The 18,523-nt window shown below is 26.2% G+C and overlaps 1 protein-coding gene across 1 annotated transcript; it reads left to right on the top strand.

Annotated features, from left to right (window-relative positions):
- The first annotated feature begins 8,498 nt into the window (after positions 1-8,498).
- LOC127278842 (pro-resilin-like) lies at positions 8,499-16,674 on the top strand. The gene is made up of 4 exons (XM_051300771.1): positions 8,499-8,650; positions 14,657-14,902; positions 15,494-15,630; positions 15,691-16,674. The coding sequence occupies exons 1-4, from the start codon at positions 8,645-8,647 to the stop codon at positions 15,857-15,859; spliced, it is 558 nt and encodes a 185-aa protein (XP_051156728.1). The 5' UTR covers positions 8,499-8,644; the 3' UTR covers positions 15,860-16,674.
- Positions 16,675-18,523: the final 1,849 nt, after the last annotated feature.

Below are 18,523 nucleotides of genomic sequence, written 5' to 3'. Positions count from 1 at the left end.
GAATCTGCAAAAAGAAAAATTAAAATACTATCAGCGCTGTACTAACATGTAGTTAAATATTAAACAGGTCGGTAATACAGAAATCTATAAAAAAAATTTCATTTCCAAATTTGATAAAAATAAGTGTGGCATCGAGATTAAACCTAAAGTAATCGAATAACATAAAAATGTTAAAAATATGACTTATATTTTTCAAGAACTATACAACAGAAAAACTCAATTAACGTGGCACTTATACGTATGTTTTTCCATTGTAGAAAGGACTTGAAATTAAGGGAAAGAGAATTAAAAAAAATTTATATCTGTTACTGCTATTTAAATACTTAAAAATTTTTTTACTACTCCTTATAAGAATCAATTAATTATTTTTGTCATTATTATAATTATTTCCCAACAATGGAAAAACAGTAAATGACATGTAGGGCAGAATAATAATAAGTAGGAAGAATTTTATAAAAGAAAAAAGAAATGTCATTTTCAGTAATAATTTAATTTTTGTGAGCACGTGACACAATTTTTAACATGCGCTCTGTGTGTGTGTGTGAACAAGGCCGAACATGAAAATAGAACTTGAAATGTCAATAAATACATGATAGATGAAGAAGAAGCAGCATCACATTGGAATGTGTGTGGTAAAATATAGGCTTTGAGAGAGAAGAGATCTTTACGCACGACCTCATACTAACGCTTTTGTCCAAGTGTATATATATATGAAAGATGAACTCGAAATATTGTGCAATTTGACGAAGTGCTCTACTAAGCAATCATCAACGGGCGTATATATATATAAAAGAAAGCACTTACATCATTCCCCATATAGCAATCGTAGATGCTACGAATTATAAACCGACAGTTCTAGTATACTTATGAAAGTTACATCAGAAAATATGAATATGCGCGTTTCATTCAAGTCAAATAAAATATAACAAGAAATTGGTACATACAAAAAATAGATAAAAGATGCTGTGCATCATGTTTAATAATAATAAAAAGGACTTCGCACTCAATTATTCCAAACCTCATCAAAAACCTTTTTATTTTTTTCTACTCTCAATTGAAGGGGAAAATGCCTTACGATATCATTGAATAATTATATAATTTTTAATAATAATTTTGCTGATTCTTATTTTTGTTAAGAAAAAAATCCCCTCAGGATAATTTAAAAATAACTTATTAAATTACCGTAACAAATTATTCTTCTTCCCTATATTATACTGAAAAAAAAGGAATATAACAATTTAATAAACGGAATATAATTTAACAAAAGACGCTTGTATTACAAGTCTATGATTGAAATATCTCAAATTCCAAGGATTTAATAAAGTCCATAAGGATTGTTCTATACTTTTTAAAGTATTCGGAAACAATGGAAAATTAATTTTCCTCACACAGTGGTCGCGAAAATGATAAAAGAGAAAAATATTCCCAAAAAAAAAAAATATTTTGCCAGAGAAATATTTTTACGCAGAGTGTAACTTAGTGTCTCTCTGTTTATATAACATTAAATCAGTATCCTTTTCCTTTAAAGCGACCATTCATGTATAAAGGAGGAAAAGAATTCAAACCAGCGCAGAGTGAAATTACGATCGTACGCTCGTGTTCACTCGTGATGTATAACTGTGCGTCCATGACCATATAATAATTCCCGTTTGGCAATACGATAATTCGATCTCATGAATTGGAGGAAACTGTACTCTTCCTTGTCTCACAAAAATAAAAACAACCCTTTCTTTTTTTTTAACTTTCGCCCATTGCACACGCGACGTACAAATTACGAGCATTCTGATAAGAATCAACGTAACACATTTTTAGTCAAACAAAAAACGAAAAAAAAAAAAAAAAAAAAAACTATTGTACCTCCTGACTGATAAGACAAACGAAACAAGTTCAGACAATGGGAAACGATATTTGCATATATATACTTCTTTACATTCACTAAATATTGTCAAATTGCACAATTTGGTTGAATGTTGGAAAAAAATGTGTAATAAAAAAAATAGGTAAAATCCAAATTGGTGCAAATTATTTATACTGGGAAATTGTTTTTACTACATAAATTGAATAACGAAAAAAATTATTAATTAATTGCTAAAGAAAGGAATTATTATTAATTATTAATGAATATTAATGAATATTTTTTAATAATTAATAATAATTAATTAATGTACCTTAATCTCTTTGTTAAAACTTTTGCTAAAATTTCAAAATTTGCAAATACGATTAGTCGTAGTCGTTAAAGCGCGTAGAAATGTGAATCACTATTGCGTTATGCGTTCGAATCCCCGTAGAGTTAAAATTTTTCAAAAACACTAATTGTCTATAATTTGCTTTACAAAATTGATTTTAATTTCATTAATTAATTAATAAAGAAAATTTCGCATAAACATTATAATTTGTAAACAATGATTCCTTAAATTTGAAAATTTTAATTAATAACCTAAAATTTCATATCCAGTAAAAGTAAAATTAAAAGAAATTTTTTTTAAATAATTACCGATTCAAACGGAAAAAGGTAAAATTGAGGGAAATTTTATTATAAAAAAGTCAACAGGAAGTAAAATTATTATTTCCCTTTAAGAAAAAAATTGATAAATATATTTTCTCTACTTTTTCAAATTGTTTTTCTCAATATTTAAAAATTCTGAACGTTCAATAATTTGATATTAATTATTTTTTAAATGTTGAAAATTAAGCTCATAATTACTTTAAAAAAAAATATTTGCTCTTTTTTTTGCATATCGTGGTTAAGATGACTTATATAAACACGTTAATAAAAGTCTTATACACACATATATGTGCTTGAAGGGAGTGCGGCAGTAGCAGCAGCAGCAACTCCCAAGCGGACTTGCGGCGTGATTAAAAGTTTCCAGCCGACGTCTAATACGTGATTAAAATGTCGATCTCTTTTTCGTCGGAGAGAGGGTGTACTTTTAAATTATGTTGATTTAATTACAGCAAATCGAATCTAATGATGCTTGAGTGCTGCAGAAAGTAGTGAAAAAAAAAATGAGAAAAGAAAAAAAAAAGGAGAGCACCAAGAAAGATATAGGTATACAATATATATATATATATACTCTCGCTCTCTTTCTCTGGCTATTCCCTGGAAAATCGACTCTCTTTATTTTAAAAAAGAATCTTCAGATGAAGTAATCCGTGATTTACTGATGTTCAAAACGAGTATACGTGTAATTACTCATAAGCTAATTTTCTTAATTCTTTCATAAATTAGTTATTATTCGGTAATATGAGATTAATTATATTTTCCCGAGAGAGGCAATATAAAGAGGGCGAAAATTAAAGATTGTAAATTAATTTTTTTATTAGGTAACTTCAGTTTAACATTGTTTTTATATGGAAAATTTTTTAAATTGTCCTTTTCGATTAAGAGTCGATTATTAAAAAAACGCATTCCTCTCAAGAGGAATATTTAACGTACATTAGTAAAATATCCAGTAGTATTGAGAATATTTTATTATTTTTTCCCTCTCCTTTTGAAAGGATTTAAAAAATAAAATGAAAAGTAGAAATCAGATTTCTTTTTTACCGGATGTAAAAAAAGTAACAAGATAAAAATTTTTTTCGCCAAAATTAATGATATAATTATAATTATCATATTGCATTTAGTTACATATTCCTGCAACATTATACCACAGGAGCATAATAATAATAATAATAATGATGTATATAAATATAAGCGCAAGACACGGTATATTAGATATACATAGTATATACTAATGTATCATAACGTAACGTAAATTCTGTGTGAAATTAGGACTCGTTTGCTTTACGTGTATAGCGAGTGTAATAAACAATGCTATATACACCGAGGGACGTACTCACTTGTCACACAACGTAGATTATATGAATATAATTCCGTCTCGTAACTCATCGAATTCACGCAATGTCACCAGTCAGATCGGTGACACGCGATGCAACTGCAGAATAAAGAGAGTGCTTTGAGGAACAAAAGATTTTTTTTTTTTTTTTTTTTCTCCCCGAGAAAAAAATATCACCCGCACAACGTTGAAAGCGTATGTTTCATTGTAACGTTCAAATAAAACTTCAAGCTGATATCGACACAACATGAAAAAGAATGAAATTTCGATCACCACGCACATACACTGTCTATGGGTAAATTGAAGTGGCTTCATTGATTGAAAATATATTTTAAATGAAAAAGGTTTTTCTGCATGCATGTGCACAAAAGTGTACTCTAATTATTAATAATTAGATGAGTTTTATAATTAAATGAAAATCTAACAATAAAGTGTTAAACTTTCATTAAAGACCTATCCTACGCATAGTGCTACAGTAATTGTAAATGTTTCATTAATTACAAATTTTGTCAAGTCTTTACTCTCTTAATTTGAATCAGTGAAATTTCATTGGTGAAATAACTAGAAGTCGGTTACTGAATCATTTAGTGAAATTTTCACTGAAAATCAGTCATATATCACTGATTTCCAGTGAAAATTTTACTAAATGAATCAGTCAATCTGTTTTACCCATTACCGATAATACAGATTGACTGATTCATTTAGTGAAATTTTCACTGGAAATCAGTGATATATGACTGATTTTCAGTGAAAATTTCACTAAATGATTCAGTAACCGACTTCTAGCTATTTCACCAGTGAAATTTCACTGATTCAAATTAAGAGAGTAAATCTGAAAAAAAACAAATTTAAAAAATAAATTCATTCAATTAATATAATAATTACTACTCTCTAAATCTGAATTATTAAAAATGTTTACTAATTTGAATTAGTGACTCACTTTTTGCTTCTGAATTAGTAAAATTGTACTAGTTATTAGTAACTTTTACTAACAATTAGTAAAATTTTACTAATAAGTACTAGTAACTTTTACTAACAATTAGTAAAATTTTACTAATTCAGAAGCAAAAAGTCAGTCACTATTTCAAATTAGTAAACATTTTTACTAATTCAGATTTAGAGAGTATTAGAAATTTAATTCTAAAAGAAAATTAATTGAACTTTTGATTAAAATCTATTAAAATTAAGAGAAAAACCCTCTTTTACAAAAGGCATACCTAGAGGAAAAATTGGCTCATCAAAAAAAAAATTCTTTTGTTGATACAGAAAAAAATGTCATTCCCGAAAATATTTATATTATTATTATTATTAAATTTAATATTTATTTTCTCTCCGATTGATAAATACAGCAAAAAAAATTAAACAACAAAAATCCATAAAGAAATTTAACCCTGTCCTCATAATCGAAATTTCAGTCATCAATGGACTCGGATTTTAATTTAAAAAAAGAATTCTCAAATATTTGCGAGAAAACGAACATAAAATAACATTTGTCCTGATGGGATATGCGGTCAGTGAATCTTTTTCTTAATCTCCAACAAGAGATAGAGAATTAATCGGCTTATACACCAATAGGGACAAAATATTGTATTATAACTTTTGTAATAAGTGAAATATCCTCATTTTTTTGATAGAAAAGGGAGATAATAATAATTAAGAATTTGGTCAGGGCAAAAAATGAGGAGAAGAAGAAGAAGAAGCACGATGTCCTTGACACGGAAAAATATATAAAGAATGCATACATATTATACGTACTTGAGTTTTTAAAACATATGTGCCTCACTCTATTTTGCGCTGTTACAAACCTTCCGGGGAAATGTTTTCGGAGTTATTATTTATGGGTTTTACAAATGCACTCTTGCGACATCCTTTGAGAGCAATTTTTTATTATACCCTTTAAAAGTAATATTCGTTTTGATGGAACGACCGCCAAGACACTATATACCATGAAGGTTTTTATATATTAACCGATATAATTCAATAACTCAAAACCCTCTTCTCTGCTATATACCAAGTATATAAGGCCGTTTTATGCGGCATGAGACGTTTATCAATGCGACGTGAAAAATGAAAAAAAAAAAAAAAAAAAAAAAATGAAAAAAATCTCGAGCGGCGAGCACCTTTTTTAGCACCTTATAATAATTAATTGATTATGGCAGTTATTTAAGTTTATCGACTTTTAACACCGTGTCGCTTATATACGAACTGCTTGGATATTGAATGTAATGTATTAATATTCCTTATTCAAGAGAAAGAACTTTTTTTTTTCTCTCTTTATGAAAATTTTTCATGTCGTCACATTTCATATATATTATTAATAACTGGCGCACTGTTTTTTTTTTAATCACTTTTTATTTGCATAATTTTTGCCACGTCAATTCCTTAATTCAAAATTATTTTTTTACATTTTATTTTATTAATGATCTTATTTTTAATCGATATGTCTCATTCATCATAAATCACAACTCTCATATATAATATATATAATTTTACAATTATGAGTTTATAATTTCAGATTTTTTTTTTTATTAATATCAGAATTAATTACCTTGAGTTATTTTTATATTAAAATAAATAAATAATTAAAAATAAGATCATCAATATAAAAATAAATGCCTCATTTGCATTCTTTAATTTTTTTTTATTATATGTTTGATTGAAAATAGGTTATAAACTATTGTGTCGATTATTATTATGAATATAATTAAATGATGTCACACATTATCAATTTGTCTTTATCAATGATTCAAATATCAAATCGCGATTTGTAAGATAAAGTCATATAATTTAACATTCTGATAAATCGATGAGGAAATAATTACCTACAATTATTCTCCAAGTTTTCAAACTTAATCATAAGTCTTCTTTCATAGTCATGCAGAATTTAATTAACTTAATGGCTTTTAATCGTTATTCTATTTTACACTCCCTTTAAAATCACATTATTTAACTTTGAAAATGCATATATATGTATTGATAATGCATACTTATAAAATTAAATTTAGGAAAAAAAATTCGAAACGATAATATCTTAATTATAAGAAAACATTAAAAAGTTCATTTAAGTTACAATGAATTCTTATTGAATAAACTCATCGAAAATAGTATTTTATTCTTCTTCATGACAATTGGATATTATTTATGTTTGATAATAATTACTAATTTATTTATATAAATTATACTTCATTTAAATTGAAAATATTTTTTTTTATGTATTTTTGCTTTTTTTCCTATTTTTTTTTTCTCTCTATATTTTTATAACTTTTTTGGCAGAAATGGAGACTGATAGTTTCGCAGTCACGGTAGAAGAGATAAACTTCCACAGCTTCCGGAGAAAACATTATTTGTAACAAAACTTATTCTCACGTGATAAATTTTACCCAAAAATAGAATAAAATTTCTTCTATTTCACTGCGGCAACATATATATAAAAAAAAATTTTTTTTTAAATTAAATTGAAAGGTATATTTTGCTTCTAAGTTCTATTTTACATTTTCTTCTCAAATTGAAAATAATTATCTTGAATGAAAAAGGGTGGTTTGAAAGAAAACATTTTTCTCATATTCTGTTCATTGAAAAAAAGCATCGCGAATTTAATAATTTTATAATCATTTATAAAATAAATATAATATTGAAATATTTAAATAAGGTTTTATTAATTTGTAAAAAAAAAAAAATTTTTTTATATTTTATTTCATTTTGTATTTTATTTCTTTTTTATTTTATATTAAAAAAAAGTTTACTTTATCAAAAATTTGTTAACATTCTACTAATTAATATTTTGATTAATTATTCTGAAATTTAATAAAACTCCATACTTTTTGTTAAACGTCCAACAATATTTTGAATGAACATGAAAATTTTCAACAATGGTTATAACAAAACAAAAGATTATTTTTTGTTTCTGAAAAATTTGAATAAAATCCATCTCTATTTAAAATTAAAGTCCAAAGTTGATATTTTAAGGTATTTATAATAAATTATATAAAGTTTAAAAATATTATAAAAATTATATATAATATACATAATTTTAAATAAAAATCAAAAATTCTAATAATTTAGAGAATATTTTCTTTTATCAAAGGATATAAATTTTTCTCTCAATATAAGATTACTTTGTGCATTTATTGACAAAAAAAAATCCTCTTATTTGGAGAAGAATTAATTTTTATAAAAATAAACTAAGAAGCAAAATATTCCGTTCTTAGGGATTTTTTTTTTCCTTTAAATAAGGGTTGATAGAAAAATTGTTGAATTATTAATTTAAAAAATGAGTAACGTTAATTCGATTATCGCGGATTAATTTACAACAATAATATTGTATTGATTTTGAGAAATGTAAAATATGAGATTGCGCATAAGATAATTTAACGAGCGCCTCATCTCCGTACAATATGTATAGTGTTATTCTATTTCGTGGTCCATTGACTAGCGCGCCTAAGTGGAAGCTCACGGGCAATATTCTCGATTCTATATTACTACATATATATATATAGGCGATAGAACGTCGAAATCGTAACGCAACAATGTAATTTTTAGCCACCCCAAAAGACCCCTGAATGTCCATTTGAAAGAGGAATTGGTGGCGCAATGGCCTTGCTCGTAATGTTACATATTGGAGAATGGAAGATGATCCTCACTCTCGCGAAAGTATAAAACCCGTCCAAAGCTCTGGCTACCTCGCACTCTGCACTATAGTCATCCTTCCATAAACACACGCGAGTCACACAACCGCGCCGGTGAAGCGTGAACACGTGTCCATTCACGATTTGATCATATCACGTTATTGGCATTTAAGAGAAACCGATATGAGGGTGAGTATATCTCTCTCGCGCTGGACCTCGTATATGCCGCGGAAAGATATTGTGGAGCTATATATATATATATATATATATATATATATATATATATATATTTGAAAAAAAAGGAAGAAAGTTCGATCCACAAAACAAACTCGGAAGTACATTCAAGGGAAAAATGAAAACAAAGCCGATTGTTTGTGGTTTACTGAAAAAGCATGTCGAATCACTTTTTCTATAGCAAGAAAGGATATTTTTAAATCAAATAGAAAAAAGCAAAGAAAAACTTTCAATCTTTATTGCAGTTCGTATATTTCTACTGGATAAATATTTATTAAATGGGAGAAATTTTTCAGCTGCGGTATATAGAACAATTTTTCTTTAAAAATAAAATTTTTCATCTATATACTTTTTAAAAGATTTCTAATTTCAAATGAAAATAATTCATATATATTATTTGTTTCCAAAAAGTTTTTCACATTTATGGGACAATGTTATTTTTTCATTTATGTATATTTATTTATTTTTAAATAAAAACTAAACGAACTTTTTTTGTGATTCCACATTTAAATTTATCTTCGTAGATTTTTTCGCTAAATACTAGATGCTAAAATTTTTGTAAAGAACTCAAAAATAGTATAAGGAATTATATATGTAACAATCACATTACCATGGAGTAGATGGAAAAATAAATAATTTAAAAAAAATTAATTTAGAATCTCAAAAAAATCCAATTTCTATTTACATTAATTTGTAAAAATTAATTCAAATTTTGATGTAAATTAAATTTTGAAATTAAAATTTGGATAAATTGAAATTTGCATGATTAGTAAAAATTAAAATGAATTGAAATTTAGTTCGTTTAAAATTTGCATAAATTAACATTCGGATCAATATGAATTGTTAAACTGTTAAAAATGTAAAATTTTTATAATAATTAATAATTAAATTTCAAATCAAATGAAAAAAAAAATTTGAAAAAGATAAAACAATTTTGAAATAACTGATACAATTAAAAAAAAAAAATAAAAGGTGAAAAAATTCAAAAGTAGAATCTGTGATTCCATTAATAATAAAAAATAATAATTATAATTCTAATTAGAAAATCAGATAAATTATATAATTACAAATTAATCAGAATGTGCATAAAATTGGATACAAAATCAAAGAGTAAATGAGATAAAGAGATAGGATAGAGAAAAAGATCAAAGTGACAATTTTAAAGTGTTAATTTTAAATTCAATTCCATTGAAAACATTACCAAAGTGAATAACAATGAAACAAATAAATTAATATTCTATTTCATTATTAAAAAAAAAAATTTCACACATTTAATTAATTCGATTGTTCATTTAAATTTGTCAGCATTTTAAATAGTCTTTTATGTTTCTGACAATTTTATAGATAATTTATTCTAAATTTAAATGTATATAATTATTTTCTAAAAGCTCGAGATTAAATATAAAAGTAAATAAGCTTTTTACGATATACTTTTAAATATTATATTATCAACGAAAGTTCAGTGATAACGTTTCACACACACACACACACACACATATATTCACCTAAATTAGAAAACGGATAATAAAGATTGGCATATATGTATGTGTTTACTTTAAACGCAAATTTTTCCCAGCTTAACGGGTCGTCGGACATAAAGCCACAAAATGATCCGGATTTACGAGATCATAATATCCTCCACTTTCGCGACTTTTATTTCGCCTCGATATGATTGGTGTGTGTTCGTAAATCATCACCGTGTGTTCACTTCTCTTTCGAAAGAGTATATATATATATATATATATATATATACATATAAGACGCTTCCCCATTAGTATTCATCTTTGGTATAATTTTTCCAAACCAAATTAAAGACGCGTAAAATTATTTTACATAAATTACATGCAAACAGAGAGGAATTGAGAGTAAGCACGTAATGCAAATCGCGCTTTTCTATTAAAGTCTGCCCCCTCGCGGTCAAAATATCGAAGCTTAGGTGGTTAGCTATATATATTCCTTAAATCGGTGAGGCTACACACATACGCATAATGTAATGGCTAAGCCGAATGACGTTCGGAATTGATCGGGCGGGCTCGTGTATCTTTGTGTGAATTAGAGAAACAAACTGAAAACGAACCGTGCGGGCCTCATCCAATGTTTTGACTTTTTTTCAGATAAAGTATATGAGCCGGTTTTTGAAACAATTCACTAATCGACAATATTTTTAAGGTTAAATTTAGAAATTTTAATTTCAATTAGTAATTAAAATACAATTTTAATTTATTATTTAAATTTCATTTTAAATTTTTATAAAATTTAGAATTCTAAATGTTCTCTCTTCGAATGCATAGTTGAATAAGTACGAAATTCGTTTTCAATAAATCTTATATCATAATTATTTTATAATAAATAAAAAAATTTCGGTATAAACCGAAGGGGTGATTTCACGTAAGATTTCAGTCGCCCCTTTAATTTCAGCCAAATATAATTTTTTCGTGTTCTGTAGTGAAAAAAAGATACTTTCTTTATGCAAATTTACGAGTTATAAATTTTCAAAATTTCAGTTTTGTAAATGTAGACAAAAAACTGGATTTTTTCAATTTTTGCCAAGAGAAGAAAAGTTCCAGTTTATCTTTTACTTTTCAGTAATGTTAACGAAATTTTTTTTTCATTTTTTATTAAAAAATAAAAAAATTTTATAAACAAATTAAGTTTTTTTAAATTGGAATATGATTTAAAAAAAAATTTTTAAACATACCTAAAAATACTAAGAAATACTGGAAATAACTAATGATTATAGGTTTAAATAAACATTTAAACACTGCGCGCAGCATTGTGCACATTTCTGAAAAGTAAAAAAAATTGTTAAATTGTTAAAAAAATTTTCTTTCATTTTTCATAGTGAAATAAAATTTCAGTTTTCGAAAAAAATTTTTTAAAATAATTTTTAACAATTTATCAATTTTTTATACTTTTCAAAAATGTGCACAATGCTCCAAGTGGTGTTTTTTTTAAATACATAAAAATATAAAACTTATTGGCCGACTCTAAATTTTTTCACTAAATCTTCTTTTTATTTCCAGGTATGTTTTAAAAAAATCACATACAAATTAAAAAAAAATTTAATTTGTTTATAAAAAAATGTTACTTTTTTAATAAAAAATGAAAAACAAATTTTTTTGATAACACTATTTGAAAAGTAAAAAAACTGACATAATTTTTATAAATATTATCTTTATTTATGTAATTTAGTTAAACATAAATAATAATGTGAAACTAAACACCATAGAATATTCTATACAAATTAATAATGTATTAAATTGTGGGTAATTTTAATAGGTAGTGCCAACAATGTTTACAATATAAATTTTAAGAATATTCTCATTTTATTTAAAATTAAATCATTTTTTACTTGGACAAACCCAAAGACAAAATAATTAATTAATTTACAAAAACAATTTTTCTGATTTAAAAACCTATAAAATATTTTTTTAAATTGATTATTTTGTTTATTTATTTTAGGTTAAAACATTTAATCTCTTGACAAAATGTTTTTAAATTTAATATTTTAAAAAATGTAAGCTATTTATAATGTGTAAGCATTTACAAATCAAAAATTTAAAAGTATAATATAAAAAAAATTATATTTTTTTATAAACTATTAAATAGACATAAAAAATTGATTCAAATTTAAATAAAATGAGAACATTCTTAAGAATTAAATTATAAACATTGTTGTCAGTATTAGGTAAAATTTTTAAATTCTAAAATTTTATTATAATATTACAAAAAATATTTTTCAAAAATTTTAACGGCAAAATAATAAAAAGAATTTAATTTTTCTTTTAATATGACTTTGACAAAAGCACATTATTTCACATTACTAATCTATGATTTAATTGAATTAAATAAATAAAGATAATATTGTAATATCGAAATTTTTTTTACTTATTATAAAATAATTATGATATAAGATTTATTGAAAACGAATTTCGTACTTATATTCAACTATGCATTCGAAGAGAGAACATTTAGAATTCTAAATTTTATAAAAATTTAAAATGAAATTTAAATAATAAATTAAAATTGTATTTTAATTACTAATTGAAATTAAAATTTCTAAATTTAACCTTAAAAATATTGTCGATTAGTGAATTGTTTCAAAAACCGGCTCATATACTTTATCTGAAAAAAAGTCAAAACATTGGATGAGGCCCGCACGGTTCGTTTTCAGTTTGTTTCTCTAATTCACACAAAGATACACGAGCCCGCCCGATCAATTCCGAACGTCATTCGGCTTAGCCATTACATTATGCGTATGTGTGTAGCCTCACCGATTTAAGGAATATATATAGCTAACCACCTAAGCTTCGATATTTTGACCGCGAGGGGGCAGACTTTAATAGAAAAGCGCGATTTGCATTACGTGCTTACTCTCAATTCCTCTCTGATGCAAATATTATATACAGATACGGGCACTAATTTTCCATATAAGTATATATAAGACATGATTTATGGAGTTAAAAATTGAATTGAGCAAAAAAGTATTTCAATTTTCGAATATATATGTCTCAATCCGTTAGTATGTGCATATTAAAAAAAATATATAAAGAAATTTTCTTGAATTTTTGAAATTCTTCAGTATTATCCAATTTTCTTGGATCTCTCTTGGATTTGTTAAACACTCCTATACACTGAAAAAAAGGTTTGGTATTAACAACCAAACATTTGGTTGGTATTTAAGTAATCAAAATTTTTTTATTGAATCAACAAAATTTTGGTTGTCCCAATCAAACTTTAGTTAGGACAACAAAAATTCTTCTTTTCTAATTTTGGTTATGTCAAATTTTGATTGAGACAATTAAAATTTTGTTGATTCAACAAAAAAAATTTTGGTCGCTTAAATACCAACCAAACGTTTGGATGTCAATACCAAACCCTTTTTCAGTGTAGTGTTTAATTTAGATATCATTAAAACTAAATTCCATGAACTCGGAGAAAATTATATATACATAGTAAATCTACATTTTCCATGTCGAAAAGTGTTTCACATGTATATTGTATTTATAGTGTTTCCACTTGAAACTAACAGAAAATCGCTTCGCGTGTGTACACTTGAAGTACTATATACGAGCAAGAGATAATGCTTGCTCTTAGTACGCCAATGCTCTTAGACTGATGATATTCTTAAAGCTTAATCTGCTGTTTATTACAACTCTATATCAACGACATCATCTTCACATACATGAAATCTGCATTATGCACGTCACTAGTGTGGGAAAGTTAATTATTATTGAACAGACAGCCGGTCGTTTCAAGCATCAAGTGTCATTCGCATTATATGGGTATTATATATAGATGAAGGTGGGGGGGGGAGGGAGCGAGTATGATGAGAAGACTTTTGATGAGGGGGAACGTTCTCAGATATGTACCTCATCTGTTATCGATTTCAATTTAAGCTCTCCTGTCAATAATTGATTTTATCTTTTATAAATTTATTGAATTTTCCATTAAAAACAAAAATCAAATCTCACTGAAACTAATATTAGTCAAGAAAACCATGTACACTTGTCTGTATTTTCACTAATTTTCTTAATTCAAAAAAATTTACTTAAAACTAATAACATTTTAATCATATTGTTTTAAATACGAAAAGGTAGAGTTTCTTGATTCCATTACAAGTAGTAAGTAATAAGTCAGATTGGTTCGTTGGCTAAGACTTCCGACTCGTGTGCGTTGGGTCCGGGGTTCGATTCCCACTAGCGTGATTTTTACTTAAGACAAAATGTCTCGTAATATTACAGCAATATTAAAATATTACCCCAATAGTAATTGTAATATTACCCTAAAGCGAACATTCTAATATTACTGTAATATTGGAGTAATATTACTGTGATATTAGGGTAATATTACTTCCAATATCTTTCCAATTAAAAAAAATAAAAATAAACCCTTGGTGCAAAATTTGTTGGGATATATTGAACGAAGAGTAATTGCATATATGACTATGCCCATTTGCAGGTGTTGATAATAGCAACAGCAATAACATTACTGGTTGTGGAAATATTAGCCAGACCAGAACCGCCAGTTAGTCAATACTTACCCCCAAATCAGCTTTATGGCCCGCCGCAGAGACCCAGTCTAGGTACTCCGATTGCTTCGCCAGCTAATTTTGGAATCAATCAGTACCTACCTCCTAACCAACAATATGGACCACCTGGAGCTAGTGGTAGTGGTGGAAGCGGTGGATATGGAGACGAATCAAACGTAAGTTTTTCAAAAAAAAACATATTCACACATACCTTAATCTGAAACAAAAAAAAAGAGAAACAATTTTTTAGTTATTATTCGTGAAAATTTTTATTGCAAAAGGAATAATTTTACTTCTATGTATATATATATATGTAATCCTAAACTTTGAAAACAATAGTCTGGTATAAAGATAAAAGAGATGAAATCGGTAAAATTGATTAATGTAATGAAAAACAATAATAATGGCTTCGAGAAATAATAACAGGGCAAAAAATTTAATTGGAAATTGGATCAAAGTAATAGCTCGCTCTGTGTATATATCTGCCATACACTGTTTCGCAATTTTTTTTTTTTTTTTTTATTCGTTTCCTCATATACATGCTCTATCCGGGTGAAAAAAAAACATTCTGTCAATTATTTTATCGTAAATGTTAAAATTGTCCCGTATTAAAAATATACAAGTTTTAATAAATTTAATTAAAAATGACTTTTTGAAATTAGAAGATAAAAAAGAATACAAGTGGAATATGCTTTTAAGAAAATTATTTTAATTAAAGCAGTAGAAGATAATTTTTAATTGACAACAAATATGAATCAATTTTTCAGGGACCAGCTAAATACGATTTTGAATGGATGGTGTATGATCAACCATCGGGTAATGATTTTGGTCAAAAGGAGAGTCGCGATGGTGATGTGACACGAGGAATGTATTACGTATTACTTCCCGATGGACGTAGGCAAAGGTAAAAAATAAAATAATAATTAAAATAATAAAAATATATAACAATTTTTTCCCCCAAAAGAGTGGAATACGAGGCTGATCGGGATGGATATAGACCTAAAATATCATACGTTCAAGAAGGTACGGGAATAGGAGGTGGATATCCTGGAGGAACTGGACCAAGTGCTGGTGGTAGTGGTGGTTATCCAGGTGGTTATCCCAGCGGTACAGGTGGTGGTTATAATTATTGAATTATCGATTAAATTTATATATACTATATATATATAATTTCCATAAATGACCTCTATGAATTTCGAACATAAACCAATCAGAATATCAGTAATCTTTATAAAATTCCAGCAAAACCTTAGAAGCGTGAATCTCATCAAACATTCATTGAATAATTTTCACACATATATAAATAAAAAACCAGAGTTAATATATATATATATATATATATATTTAACGGAAAGATGAATTTCAATAAGATTAATAAATTATTCTTTCAAATTGCAGCAAAGAAAAAAACAAATATTGTAAAAAAAAGAAAATTCTAATCAAATTTTTATCTCTGTATAACGATTTTACGATACGAAAGTTCTTTTCCTTGCTTACACTTGAAAGAAATTTTTCTTTCCGGGTGATTATTAGATTCTAGTCTTTTCGCAGCCAGAGGGTTTGCTGGTCTATAAAGTCTTACTGCTTCTGGTTGAAATCGAATTGGAGCAATCCCACCTGTAGAAAATAAGCATAGAATTGTACAGTCCCTTTTTTTTGAACATACTCCATAAAAACCTAGTTTGCTCAATAATATTGGTTTTTCTTTCTCAGATATCGCAAAATAATTCATAAAAAAAAATCTCTGTAACATAGTTCATAAACATGATCAAAACAAACAATATATATATGTATATTATACATTAAATTATATACATTAAATTATATACATTTTATTATATATATACATTATATTATATCTATACGAATGTATACTCATATATTCAGTGTAAGCTAGGCATTACCAGATCTTACTGTGTTTATGTAATATATAATGATTTATAACAAAGTACAGCATCACAATTATTATACCGGCCATAATCCTACGCCATCAGCTTAATCTACTCATAATTGCATCATATATTCTTTATTATTAGTACACGTATATGGAACGGCTTCCACGAGAGACGGCATTTAATGCACTTATACTCTGGCGAGAACTTAAGTCGTGACTTATTCTAATTCACTGAAAATCAAGAGACAATTTTGCGATTACAAATATTTGAATTAAAAATCACGAAAGCGGAAAACTGAAATTAAAATAGCGCACAAAATTTTTTAATCAAAAACACTAATGAAAAATTTTATGCGCATATACCATATATATTGAAGATAATTTTTTCATTACTTTAATATACACAAAATATTGTCAAGTCTCTGAAATATTTCTATGGTTTTTTTTTCGATTTAATTAAATTATGATTTTTTTTTCAAACAAAAGGAAAATTTCTTCAAAAAAATTCTTTTTTGTGGAAAACAGAAGCATAAGAAGAAGAAGAAGAAGAAGAAGAAGAAGGAAAGAAAATAATAGAAAAATTTCATATATTTATGAACCAATTTTAAAAATCGATATTTGAAATGCGCTAGAGCAGAATTTCAACCTCTTTGAAATGGAAAACAGACCACTATTATGCTAACTTGTAGAAAGATTGCTTGACGTTGTGAAATAACATTTAAATTTTGATTGTTTGGAATCGTATATATTTCAAACAAAAACTGGTGAGAAAAAATTTATACGCATTTCATTGCAATTATATATATATATATAAATATAGAAACCGGAAATTAGATACATGAGAATTGAATTATAAAAATTTCAAATATTATAAAGTATTTACTTATACTAAATGGTGTAATTAATAATAATAATTTAACACTTTTGATTAAAACTCAAAAAAATTTTTTTAATTTCAAAATATTTTTTTCTCTTCCATAGATCAATATTCTCATAATTAAAAAGCACTTTTCATGTATAAAAAACAATTTGATAATTTATATATTTCTGTCTGCTATAGATCTATAGATTATAAGAAATAATGAAATTAATTTAAATTCAGTCATGATTAACGTTGCTATAAAATCACAATGTGACATTAAATAATGTCATTTGTTAATTTTTCATATATTTTTGTCTAGCGTCTGGAAGAAATATATTTTAATAATAATTTTATCGTTTATAATTAACCATTTAGTAGAAAAAAATATCTTTTTGTGCAAATTATATTTTTTTGTCTAAAAAAAAAATAATAATTTCATTTGAAAAATAACAACAATATGAATAAATATAATTCTAAATTTCAGATAAATAAAATTATTTTCTTTTTAAGAATAATTTTGTTATCGAAATAAGAAAAAATTTTGCATATTGTATACCAATGTCAAATAAAATAAAATTTAAGTGCGTGATAAATTGTGTTTCTAGTTTAACAAAAGTCTGATTATCTTTTATCTGATCTTTTACAAATTTTCGCTATGCTACAATGAGTTAATTAATTATACTGCTGGTAACTTCGTTCAACGCGTTAGCAACCAAGTTCACAGGAAGCGCCGACACTAATGAAAGTACGAGCAATTCCTTCCTCACTTGCCCTCAAGTCATGGAAAAGTAGAGTAAACGGAAGGAGAAAGGTGCCATGTATTTCTTCCCAACAAAGAATTTAAAAAAAAAGAAGAACAAACACTTGACATTCAACATTAAAAGTTTCAGTTTGCAGTGTTAACGTATTTTTGCAATTATATACAAAAAAAAAAAAAATAAAACCACTTTATAGAATACAAGCCTGAAAATATAAGTACCATTCAATTTTTAAAATTATCCTATACATTAGACAATTTCTATTTATAGTAAATATTGTATT

Source organism: Leptopilina boulardi, unplaced genomic scaffold (genome assembly GCF_019393585.1).
Source record: "Leptopilina boulardi isolate dan_hultmark-lab unplaced genomic scaffold, ZJU_Lbou_2.1 LbouV2_211, whole genome shotgun sequence".
Taxonomy (NCBI): domain Eukaryota; kingdom Metazoa; phylum Arthropoda; class Insecta; order Hymenoptera; family Figitidae; genus Leptopilina; species Leptopilina boulardi.
The sequence above is the reverse complement of the archived record's forward strand: the minus strand, read 5'-3'. Positions and strand labels throughout refer to the sequence as shown.